At 46.4% G+C, this 12,998-nt stretch overlaps 1 protein-coding gene across 4 annotated transcripts in view; it reads left to right on the plus strand.

The window, feature by feature from the left end:
- LOC132122917 (cell adhesion molecule DSCAML1-like) overlaps positions 1 to 12,998 on the plus strand; it is a 142,825-nt gene that overhangs the window by 124,921 nt on the left and 4,906 nt on the right. For 2 of the 4 annotated variants that reach the window (XM_059533417.1, XM_059533420.1), the window contains exons 22-32: positions 5,944 to 6,061; positions 6,247 to 6,410; positions 6,881 to 6,979; positions 7,701 to 7,889; positions 8,415 to 8,702; positions 10,499 to 10,654; positions 10,778 to 10,808; positions 10,961 to 11,082; positions 11,282 to 11,434; positions 11,517 to 11,711; positions 11,873 to 12,184. In XM_059533417.1, coding sequence (XP_059389400.1) covers positions 5,944 to 6,061; positions 6,247 to 6,410; positions 6,881 to 6,979; positions 7,701 to 7,889; positions 8,415 to 8,702; positions 10,499 to 10,654; positions 10,778 to 10,808; positions 10,961 to 11,082; positions 11,282 to 11,434; positions 11,517 to 11,711; positions 11,873 to 12,184 — 1,827 coding nt within the window. The remainder of the gene's footprint in view (positions 1 to 5,943; positions 6,062 to 6,246; positions 6,411 to 6,880; positions 6,980 to 7,700; positions 7,890 to 8,414; positions 8,703 to 10,498; positions 10,655 to 10,777; positions 10,809 to 10,960; positions 11,083 to 11,281; positions 11,435 to 11,516; positions 11,712 to 11,872; positions 12,185 to 12,998) is intronic. The other 2 variants (XM_059533419.1, XM_059533421.1) reach the window with 1 other exon arrangement.

Below are 12,998 nucleotides of genomic sequence, written 5' to 3' on the forward strand. Positions count from 1 at the left end.
TCGAGCTGTGCACCAGCTGGAGAACACCGACCACTTCGAGGCATACAGACGTCGTGTCGACGGAGCTCTAGCCTGAGTGATGGTATTTAGCACTCCCACTGCGAGATCAGCGGGTAACCATTGAGTGCCCATACATAGAGGGACCACAACTCCGGTTGAGGGTGCCAAATCGAGCCCCTGGCCTGCGAGAGGAGGTCTCTCCTCAACGGTACCGGCCACGGGGCGACATCTGCTAACTGCATCAAATCTGGGAACCATGGTTGGTTCTTCCAAAGAGGTGCTACAAGCAGTATTGAACATCTCGTTTCTCTCACCCGTTCTATCACCTGAGGAAGGAGGGAGACGGGAGGGAACGCATAAAGCGGGCAGCACGGCCATCTCCGTGACAGCGCGCTTTCGTTCTTGGAAAAGAACGCGGGGCAGTGAGCGTTTTCGTGGGACGCAAAGAGGTCCACCTCCGCCATGCCAAATCTCTCCCACAACAGCCGGACTGTTTGCGGGTGTAGAGACTATTCGCCCGTAGGAACATTGCCTCTGGACAGCCTGTCTGGACCCAGATTCTGCAGTCCAGGCACATGCACTGCTCTCAGCGAGCGCACGTTGCGCTGAGCCCAAATCAGGAGGCATTCCGTCAGCCTGCACAGGTTTCGGGACCCGAGACCGACCTGGCGATTTATGTAGGACACCACGGACATGTTGTCCGAACGGACTACGACGTGGTGATCCTTGATATGGGGACAAAAGCGCGTCAGCGCGTTCTCCACTGCCAGCATTTCCAGGCAGTTGATATGATGGAGCTTTTTCCGTTCTGACCATAGGCCAAAGGACGGTCTGCCTTCGAGCAGCGCTCCCCATCCCGAAGTGGAGGCGTCCGTCGACACCATTTTCACACTCGGGGAAGTCCCCAGGGTTACACCTGATCGGTACCAGCCGTTCGCTGTCCAAGGTGCTAGAGCCGCAACACAGCTCTGATCGACCTTGAAATGCAGCCGGCCAGACGCCCACGCTCTGCGCGGCACCCGAGCCTTCAGCCAGAACTGCAGGGGGCGCATGCGGAGCAGACCCAGCCGCAGAACCGGAGATGCTGAGGCCATGAAACCCAGCATCTTTTGACAGTGTTTGAGCGACACAGTCGCGCCACAGCGGAAAGAACTCGCTGCACACTGAATGCCCATCGCGCGCTGTGGTGACAGCCGCGCCGTCATGGAACACGAGTTCAGAACTATACCCAGAAACAGGATCGTCTGACTGGGGTTCAGCGAACTCTTCACCCAATTGACACTGAGGCCGAGCTTCTCGAGGTGATCGAGTAAAACGGCTCTGTGGTCCACGAGCTCCGCTCATGATCGGGCCAGAACCAACCAGTCGTCCAAATAATTCAGCACTCGTATGCCTCTGAGTCTGAGAGGAGCGAGCGCTGCATCCATGCACCTCGTAAACGTACGAGGAGCTACGGACAAGCCGAATGGCAGGACTGCAAACTGGTATGCCTGGCCCTCGAAGGCGAATCTCAAATATCGCCTGTGGTTTGACGCTATCTGTATTTGAAAATACGCGTCCTTCAGATCTATTGACATGAACCAGTCCCCTCTGCGAATCTGCGCGAGGAGCTTCCTGGTCGTGAGCATTTTGAAACTGCGTTTCATCAATGCCTGTTCAGCTGTCTTAGATCCAGTATGGGCCGGAGACCCCCGTCTCTCTTGGGCACCAGAAAGTATCTGCTGTACAGCCCCCCCTCGCTTTGAGGCACAGGCTCTACAGCCCCTTTGCTCAACAGTTTTGATATTTCGGCCCGAAGTATGTGTGCTACTTCTGTTTTGACCGTAGTTTCGACGCGCGCTGAAAAGTGCGGTGGGCGTCGAGAAAACTGTAGCGAGTAGCCTCTCTTTATAATGCCTAGCACCCAATCCGAAACCCCTGGAAGCACTGACCATGCATCTGCATGAATGGCTAAGGGCTGGATGCGAAACGCGCTCTATTGACTGGGCAACGGCGGCGCTCGAGTGTGCTGCGCATCTGAAGCGGGGAGCGAGCTGATCACAGCGGGCAGATCGCTCTTCCTCGACCCCGTTCCGGCGCTTAACCGACTGGAGGGAGGCTGAGCGGGTCCCGTGGGACTCGATATATCTGCGAGTAACCGTGGGCTGCATGTGAGCACTTTTACCACTTTCAACTCGCTGTCTTCCTGTGCAGAATGTACGTGCACGGGCCTCGTTTTTACAGAAGCCCCGCGCCGTATGTGACATAGTGTATGTGGGCACTGGGAAGTGGGCACGTTTACTATGCGGCGCGCTCGACCGATCTGTGTCGATCTTATGTGCGCTAGCCCTGTGTGCAGGGCTGTGCTTACATGTGGAGATGGGCACTGGGTAGTGGGCATCGTCACTGCATTTATAGCACCATCGGCCGTGGCCGGACGAGCATGCACGGGTTTCGTTTTTACAGAAACCACATGACGCGTGTGACATAGTAATTGTGGGCACTGAGGGGTGGGCACGTTTACTATGCAGTGTGCGCGACCGACTTGAGTCGACATTATGGGCGCAGGCCCTGTGTGCAGGGCTGTGCTTACATGTGGAGATGGGCACTGAGGAGTGGGCATCGTCACTACATTTATAGCACCATCGGCCGTGGCCGGACGAACGTGCACGGGTTTCGTTTTTACAGAAACCACATGACGCATGTGACATAGTGATTGTGGGCACTGAGGAGTGGGCACGTCTACTATGTAGTGCGCGTGATCGACTTGAGTCGCTTTTATAGGCGCGAGCCCTGTGTGAAGGGCTGTGCTTATATGCGGAGATGGGCACTGAGCAGTGGGCATCGTCACTACATTTATAGCACCATCGGCCGTGGCCAGGACACCAGAAATTACACCTTTTTCGGGAAATATCTGGGTAGCCGTGATAACGGTTTTCGTGTGCAGGCAAGCGGGCAACCGTACAGGCTTGCGCATTGCAAAAAACGCTGAAACAGTCACAATCTCTGGAAACTGAAGCAGCGGCGCGCTTAGGTGAGAGCCCGGCCGCAGCGGAACTCGTACACCGGCGCTTCGATGAAGCAGCCATCGGGTGTAGTGCCGACGCAGCGTCATGCAGCATGCGTAGATGGCTTTCCCAGGATGGCTTCGGGGCTCCCGGCCTCACCGTAATCCTCTGCCGCAGTCCCCGCGGCGCGGGGCGACAGACAGTAGAGCGAGAACGGGGGTCTCGAGCTGCGTTGCTGAAGCTGTTGTGATAACGGCTTTTGTGTGCAGGCAAGCGGGCAACTGTGCAGGCTTGCGCATTGCAGAAAACGCTGAGACAGTCACAATTCCTGGAACTGAAACAGCGGCGCGCTTGGGTGAGAGCTCGGCCACAGCGGAACTCGTACACCTGCGCTTCAATGAAGCAGCCATCGTTAGTAGTGCCGACGCAGCGTCACACAGGAGGCTTTAGATGGCAACACCGCTTTTGCCGCCGTCCAGCAGAGGGCGGACAAAGGTGCGTCGCTATCGCCTGTTCCACCGGCGGAAGTGAGTGGTAGTTCCTGTTTTTAGCATCATCAGTGTGGAGAATGCTAGTGAGACAGACGAACGAGTTCATGCTAAATATGGAGCGTTCCAAGCCTTCGCCACCTCTTCGTGAAGCTCAGGAAGAAATGAGGCGGGCTTTGAGAAGTACGCTCATCCGAAAGGGAAATACCATCCAGCCGGGAACGAGAGGGGGGGGGCACTGGTGCAAACCACTCGCGGCCGAGACTCATCGCGGCCAACACGAGCATTCGCCCCGGCTCCTTCTCGATGTCAGCTCGTCTGCTGGGCTTCTGAGCAGAAGGCGCGAGATCCTCGGAGCTCGCCCAGCCCTCACTGCCCGAAGCTAGCAGAGAGCGCGTGTCCTCTTCCCCCGACGCGGCCCTGAGATCGACTTCCTCGGACGACGCGCCGGCAAACAGCGGGCGCTGCCCACCGGGAAGCGATGCAGGGGGGGCCGGTGAAGCAGGCCGAACCGGCGAGCTCGGTTGAGCTGAAGACGGTTCCGGAATCCGCTGGAAGCGATGCTTTTACGGCGCCTCAGCGCAGCGGAGAATGCAGGCTCAGAGAAAAAGGCCAGGCGAGTCCTCAGAGTCACCATGGCAACAGCTCGCAGTGGAGGCATCCGCCGTCAGCGAGCGAGCGCTGCATGATCTTCACCCAGGCAGGAGACACAGATGACGTACCGGTCTCCCTCGCTGAGTGGGGCTCTGATGAGCCGCAGGAAGGCATCTTAAAAAAGACGCGCTCTTTTACGAGTGTGTGTCGCAGGGCGAACACACACACACACACATAAAGAACAGCTTGGATATAACAGGATTGAAAGGATATAGGCGCCGGATAGCGCAGCAGGAACGGCAATGGAAGGCGGCGATGCCAGCAGCTTTAGAATGGCTCGTCCTGCTGATGTGCTTTCTCAGACGGCGCTTGCTTCCTCCGTGATCCAGCGATGCGTGAGCTTCGCTGAAGAGATGAAAAATCAGGTGAGTCAGCCTTTTCGAGCTCCTTTTATAGGTTGAGCCACACCCGTTTCGGCGGGAAGTGGCAAGAAGGGCGCGATAGGCTGTGCAGTTGCCGCAGAACAAGCCAATGAGCGAACGAGCCGTCTCGCCTATGGCTGTGTACTGCTGCAAATGCGCTTTACAAAAATACAAAATTAAGGATAATTTTTTGCTTCAGTATTTCGTGAAAAGAGACTTTTCCCGTAGCGTCTTAGCTAGGACGCAGTACGAGAGAGCTCTCGTAAGAGAACCAGAGAGAGTCTATGAACGTGTGTGTGTGTGTGTGTGTGTGTGTGTGTGTGTGTGTGTTCATATTTAATAGCTAATTCACAGCTAGTTTAAAGAGCAAGAGTCCCTTGATGGCCGATTATTTAATGTATGTAAGATTTCCAATGTGGTCAAAAAAAAAAAAAAACTTTGTTTGATTTCATTAAATGTTAATTATATAACATGACTTTAAACTGTAGAAAATATACTTTTAATGGGCCAGTTCACACAGAATGCGTTTTTGTATTTAAAAATGCATGGAGCAGTGCAGTGGAATGGGAAAACAAAATAAAATAAAAAAAATAACTTGAGTTTCATGTTTTTAGAATACATGAGACTCTGCAAAAGAGTTGAGCACAATGGTCAAATATGTCCGTCTAAGTTGGCACTGTTAGCTTTGAGGGCAGTCTGCCGACATATAGTGTCGTTGCACTTCTGGCACTCTGACTTTAGATCTTTCTCAATCCCATCCCCATCTCTCACTCCCACTTCACTTTCTGTCTATATACTGTCCTATTACAATTAAACAAATACCAAGGGGTATGGCTGAAATTATTCCTCTAAGAAATGGGACACCAGCACTACACCATTACATGTCATCATACGTCGTCGCTAGCACCTACGGCAAAGAAAATGCGCAGATGTTTATCACAAACTTCCACATATTCATGGAGGTAAAAACAATGTCCTACCACTGGGCTAGTATTTATGTTGTCAAATCAATGGGTATCAGTGAAATATGTTGTGGAACTATTGTGTATTAATAACATTAGTGAACTTTTATCATAGTGACTTTTTGTAAACGTTTCTTCGAAGAACCAAAAATATGAACACAAGATTGAATGCAACATAAAACAAATTATTATATGTTATTAAAATCCTTATATATGCAAAAAAATATATATCTCTGCTTGCTCGGGCAGCCATATTGTCACATACTGGGAAATTTATCATTTTCTACCTGAAAAATCTTTGTTTGAAGGGCTATCTGGCCCTTTCCCCTATCCCTCCAGCCAAAGTAGAATTGAGAGACCCCTACCCCTTCACGTGAATGTGCAATACGAAGGGGTAAGGGGTAGAATTGGGATTGTGCCAAAATCTATTTAAGATTTCCTTCTAGTAGACCAGTATATTAATATATGACTCTTTGTTTGTGGTACTCAGCTCCTGCTAAAATCCTGTCTTTTGGAGGAACGGTGACCACTCCATGGATGAAGGAAGTCCGGCTGCCGTGCAGCTCAGTAGGAGAGCCAACACCCACCATCAAATGGACCAAAGACAGGTCTAGAATCAGTTTCCATCACTTTCCTGAGAACACTGTGTTTTCCCAATGAGTCTTTGAAATATAGACACTTACAGTTTAGATTTACAAACCCAAATACCTCCTTTTTACTCTTCTGACTCTTCTTAGACATTCATCTCTAATTTATTAAAAGATGAGAAGGTCAATATGTTTGATCCTCACAGTGAGGACACTGCCATCCCAGTCACTCAAGATGGTCACCGGAATATTCTTTCAAATGGTACCCTGGTACTGCGCTCTGTGAAAGCCGAGGATTCTGGGTACTACACCTGCACGGCCACCAACACACTGGGGTTTGACACAATCATCGTAAACCTGCTGGTACAAGGTAAGAAACAGCATACTTCCACGTGTCCTGGAATACAATTCCTATCAACCAGTCAGATTTTAAGGTTTGATTTTAGGGTTAAAGTTCTGTCACATGAAACTTGGCTACATTTAAAAAAAGAAAAAAATAATTTAAGGTGCATTGTCAATGGTGACGCATAAAGCACAGCTTAGAAGTCACTTTCAAAGTATGTGGCCTCCTGTTGATAAATTTGGCAAATTCCTGTTGCAAAGTCTGTGTGGGAGAAATCTTACGCTCTCAAGCAAAATTCTTGATTCCACAGATTCCCACTGATGACTCTGTCAACCACAAAAATTTGCCATACATTAAATTTGACCTTATAAGTTGGGGACAGAGATAAGATTATGTCTTGTTCCAGGACAAGTAAACATTGATCAACAGAACACGTTCTACCAAAAGCATGGTGGCCAAAATCTGAAAAATTGACTGCTGATGTCTGTCATTTATAGTGCCTCCAGATCAACCACGTTTAACAGTTTCCACCACATCCACATCTTCAATCACTCTGGCTTGGATCCCTGGAGACAACGGAGGAAGTTCCATCAGAGGTAGAAAAACCTGTCCTGTCTCTTTCCAGTCTCCTCACACTTTTTTATGCAGTAGGCTCCTCAAAGTACAAGTATCTTTAGCTCTCACCATTTTTTAATTTATCTATCTCTAAAATTAGTTTTATTATGTTCTGTTTTTCTTTCTGTCTGTCTGTCTTTGTCTCAGACTGTTTAATCTGTCACTGAGTCACATGTTACTGTCATACTGCTTGCAACTCAAATTAGGTAAAAAACAGAAATGTATGTGGTGTTTATCTGTGGAATGATGGGAAGAGAATAAGGAGCACACAAGGCTGTCAGTGGGTAAATCCTTTTGATGTGGCACCATTTATTTTGCCATCTGCCAAAACCAAAGTTAGACACCAAATCCGGGCCTCTCCTAATGAAGGGCGACACCATATTGTACATCTATTTGCATAACTGTGCAGTCAGCATCTCTCTCTCTCTCTCTCTCTCTCTCTCTCTCTCTCTGAGGTACTAATGGAGGTTTACAGCAATCTGATCAGCCCTACTTCTGAGATTGTTACTCTGTGATTAGTCTGTAAAGTCAATGTGCCATCTAGTGGTAATGTTCCGAAATCTCTATTAAAGTCTTCTGAGTTAGGCTTGCAACTCCAACTTCACGAGTTTGATTCCCAGGAATCGCTTGAACTAGAAATCTAATATATAATATAATAATAAGAATAATAATAATATATTTTATATGTTTGCACATATTCAGGTTTCGTGCTGCAGTATTCAGTAGATAACACGGAGGAGTGGAAGGACGTCTTCATTAGCTCTAGTGAACGTTCTTTTAAGTTGGACAACCTGCGCTGTGGTACCTGGTACAAAGTCAAACTTGCTGCAAAAAATAGTGTGGGAGCTGGTCGCATCAGCGAGATCATTGAGGCCAAGACCCACGGCAGAGGTGAGCGGTTCTAGCTAATTCCCTATATTCTACACTTTTTGTAGCTTTTGTAAAAAGTGTACGTGTGTGTTCATACTGGAAGATCCACTTTTCATATACACTACCATTCAAAAATTTGGGGGTCTGTAAACTTTTGTTTTAGAAAGATGTTTCTTATGCTCACCAAATAGTTAATTTTAAAAAGTTATTGATGTAAATGTAATTTATTTATCTGATGGCAAAGCCGTATTTTTAGCAGCCATTACTCCATTCTTCAGTCTAACATAATCCTTCAGAAATCATTCTAATAACTTCTGATCAATTTAATGTGTCCTTGCTGAATAACCTCTAATAAATAAACACAAAAAACATTTGAACAGTAATAAATATCCCATTCTAGGATACATCAAAATCAATTGGGTGTTGTATGTGACATTTAGACATGTGAGTGAAAAGTACATCTTTATAGATTATATGGTAATCTATTGCATCAATACATCACACATTAATGTATATTGTAACATGTGGTATTTTCTTGTTTTGCAGAGCCACAGTTCAACAAGGACCAGCCCCTTTTCACTCACATCAACTCCACCCATGCCCACCCCAACCTTCAGGGCTGGACAAGTGGCGGCTGCCCCATCACTGCTGTCCTGCTAGAGTTCCGCCCCAAAGGCACCTGGGCCTGGCAGAGCGTGCGCACCAACGCCACAGCTGACATCTTCCTTGCTGAGCTGCGTGAGGCCACTTGGTATGAGCTAAAAATGAAGGCGTGCAACAGCGCTGGGTGCGGAAACCAGAGCTCCCAGTTTGCTACACTGGATTATGATGGCAGTAAGTTTACAAACAGGAGAGTTTTATTTCATAGTAAATCTGCCAGCATTAGTACAGATGTACAAATATATTTCCTACAGAGCCAGGGAATGTATTACAGTATGACACAAAATAACGTACAGTCGTGGCCAAAAGTTTTGAGAATTACATAAATATTAGTTTTCAAAAAGTTTGCTGCTAAACTGCTTTTAGATCTTTGTTTCAGTTGTTTCTGTGATGTGCTGAAATGTAATTACAAGAACTTAATACGTTTCAAAGGCTTTTATCGACAATTGCATGACATTTAAAGAGTCAGTATTTGCAGTGTTGGCCCTTCTTTTTCAGGACCTCTGCAATTCGACTGGGCATGCTCTCAAATCAACTTCTGGGCCAAATCCTGACTGATAGCAACCCATTCTTTCATAATCACTTCTTGGAGTTTGTCAGAATTAGTGGGTTTTTGTTTGTCCACCCGCCTCTTGAGGATTGACCACAAGTTCTCAATGGGATTAAGATCTGGGGAGTTTCCAGGCCATGGACCCAAAATTTCAACATTCTGGTCCCCGAGCCACTTAGTAATCACTTTTGCCTTATGGCACGGTGCTCCATCGTGCTGGAAAATGCATTGTTCTTCACCAAACTGTTGTTGGATTGTTGGAAGAAGTTGCTGTTGGAGGGTGTTTTGGTACCATTCTTTATTCATGGCTGTGTTTTTGGGCAGAATTGTGAGTGAGCCCACTCCCTTGGATGAGAAGCAACCCCACACATGAATGGTGTCAGGATGCTTTACTGTTGGTATGACACAGAACTGATGGTAGCGCTCACCTTTTCTTCTCCGGACAAGCCTTTTTCCAAATGCCCCAAACAATCGGAAAGGGGCTTCATCTGAGAATATGACTTTGCCCCAGTCCTCAGCAGTCCATTCACTATACTTTCTGCAGAAGATCAATCTGTCCCTGATGTTTTTTTTTTGGAGAGAAGTGGCTTCTTTGCTGCCCTTCTTGACACCAGGCCATCTTCCAAAAGTCTTGGCCTCACTGTGCGTGCAGATGTGCTCACACCTGCCTGCTGCCATTCCTGAGCAAGCTCTGCACTGGTGACACTCCGATCCCGCAGCTGAATCCTCTTTAGGAGACGATCCTGGCGCTTGCTGGACTTTCTTGGACGCCCTGAAGCCTTCTTTGCAAGAATTGAACCTCTTTCCTTGAAGTTCTTGATGATCCTATAAATCATTGATTTAGGTGCAATCTTAGTAGCCACAATATCCTTGCCTGTGAAGCCATTTTTTTGCAACGCAATGATGGCTGCATGCGTTTCTTTGCAGGTCACCATGGTTAACAATGGAAGAACAATGATTTCAAGCATCACCCTCCTTTTAACATGTCAAGTCTGCCATTCTAACCCAATCAGCCTGACATAATGATCTCCAGCCTTGTGCTCGTCAACATTCTCACCTGAGTTAACAAGACGATTACTGAAATGATCTCAGCAGGTACTTTAATGACAGCAATGAAATGCATTGGAAAGTTTTTTTGGGATTAAGTTAATTTTCATGGCAAAGAAGGACTATGCAAATCATCTGATCACTCTTCATAACATTCTGGAGTATATGCAAATTGCTATTATAAAAACTTAAGCAGCAACTTTTCCAATTTCCAATATTTATTTAGTTCTCAAAACTTTTGGCCACGACTGTACAATTAGCAGCTCATTCAATTAATTAAGGTGTTTTTAGGCCTGAATTTTAGAGATAAGAAGCCTTGACGTGAGCTTTATTTAGATCTCTGTATTTATCTTATAATTCCTTTCCTCCGCAGGCACTATTCCGCCTATTAAGTCAGCAAGAGGGGAAGGGGATGATGTTAAAAAGCTTTTTTCTATCGGCTGCCCTGTCATCCTGGTCACATTGGGCATGGCCCTACTCTTCATTATCCGCAAGAAACGCAAAGAAAAGAGACTCAAGAGACTTAGAGGTGAGAGAGAAATAGGCAGACAATTTAGTGAAAGTTGTTTCAATAGAATAGTATAGTTATTACACATTTCTAGAATAATTTTACAGGAGTATTTCATAAAATTACTCTTATTTCCATCTGTAGATGCTAAGAGCTTGGCTGAGATGCTTATCAGGTAAGGATATATTTAGAAGTCTGTATACATATTAAACACCAAAATGAAAACTTAAACATTAAAATCTGTGTTTAAAGAAGTGGCAGTGGCAATACTTTTTTTCCCCGCTGTTTGTTTGTGCGTGTCTGTCTGTGATTGATTTGTACCTGGAGCAGTAAGAACAACCGAAGTTTTGACACTCCAGTGAAAGGCCCACCTCAGGGACCTCGACTGCACATAGATATCCCCCGTGTGCAACTACTCATCGAGGATAAAGAGGGAATCAAACAGATAGGTCAGTGTGTATGTCTTTGCATATATGCAAGTCATATGCTATTGTAATATATTTTGTTTAAAATCTGAGAAAGAGTTGAGTTGATTCCTGAAAGAAACGTTGATAAAAAGTAAAATGAAAGATAAAAATGGAAGTATAATTCTTTTTTACATTTTCCGTCAAGGCTTGTGTTTTTTTCTGTCTCTGTTGTGTCCAATAGGTGAAGACAAGGCCACCATCCCTGTGACAGACACTGAGTTCAGCCAATCAGTGAACCCTCAAAGTTTCTGTACGGGTGTGTCTGTGCATCACCCCGCCCTCATCCAGAACACAGGCCCACTGATTGACATGTCAGACATCAGGCCAGGCACCAGTACGTCACAGCTCACCCACTCATCAGATGGAAGATGGTATAATTAGTGAATTCTCTAATTCTCTGTTTTTACCTTTCTCAGATCCAGTATCAAGGAAGAGTGTGAAGTCTGCGCACAGCACGAGGAACCGCTATTCCAGCCAGTGGACTCTGACTAAATGCCAGGCGTCCACACCTGCTCGCACTCTCACCTCAGACTGGCGGACAGTGGGCTCCCAGCATGGCATTACAGTCACAGAGAGTGACAGCTACAGCGCCAGCCTGTCCCAGGACACAGGTCCACACACATTTAAGATTTTAAGAATATTTATTGTCCCATTAGCCAGACTTGGTCTTTTTCTGGCCAAAAACTGCCTACTTTGACAGAAGGGGTCTATTTCACCAGCGTATTATGTTTTACAGAGTGTTCACACTAATTCTGTTCTCTCCTGTCCTCAGATAAGGGACGAAACAGTATGGTGTCCACAGAGAGTGCGTCTTCCACATACGAGGAGCTTGCCCGAGCGTACGAACATGCTAAGCTGGAGGAGCACCTGCAGCATGCCAAGTTCGAGATCACCGAGTGCTTCATTTCTGACAGCTCCTCTGATCAGATGACCACCGGCACCAACGATAACGCGGACAGCATGACCTCTATGAGCACACCATCTGAACCGGGCATCTGTCGGTTCACTGCTTCCCCACCCAAACCGCAGGACTATGATCGCGGCAAAAACGTGGCAGTGCCCATTCCCCACCGCGCTAACAAGAGTGAGTAAACAATACATTTAGGTGATTTTAAGGAGGTAATCTTAAGCATTTTGGAGCTATAAAGCTGTAATGCAAGTTAAAGTACAACTTGTGTAATTTACAGAATTTTTTTTCCTGTTATTAAGGGTTCAAGCATGTAGACCTGCAACCCTGTTGTAATTGTGAGGATTTTTATTATTGTAATTTGCCATAAAATCGATAAGACCAAACCATAAGGCCTAGCGACCTGTAACTTGGCCAGATGGTTGAGTTCAGTTTGGAGAGAGACTGGCAAAGACTCACCCCAATTGGCCAAAATGAAAATGCAAAACAGCTCATCACTCCCAAACTGTTTGTCATATACTCAGGTGTCTTATATAGTTGTAATTCTTAGCTCAAAACAAACAAAACGGCTACCTCATTTCCGTTACGCAAATGTTTCTACTACTTTTGTGAACTATTCCTTGGTTTTTTGCCTGATCGAAACCAAACCAGTGTAGAAATATTCTATGGAGAGTGAATATCAATAATTATTAAAAAATTAATAAAAAAAAGTTGAAATTTCGACTCACCATCGCAACAGGACACCGAAATGTTCAAAAGGGTCAGAGCCTATTTTACTAAAACGCCTATAAATCTTGAACAGAATATGATATCTTTACCAAATCTTTAGTCTGTACAGCAATGTATCCACATCCCCCCTAGGGGGCTCCTCTCACGTTATGCTGGATCTGCTTGCTTTTTCATCATGATACGTCACCCGCCATTTTCAAACTGGCACAGCACTTATTTGTGCATTTGCTAATTTAAACATGAAGAGGACTTATCCATCTGG

The sequence above is a fragment of the Carassius carassius genome, chromosome 41 (genome assembly GCF_963082965.1).
Source record: "Carassius carassius chromosome 41, fCarCar2.1, whole genome shotgun sequence".
Lineage (NCBI taxonomy): Eukaryota > Metazoa > Chordata > Actinopteri > Cypriniformes > Cyprinidae > Carassius > Carassius carassius.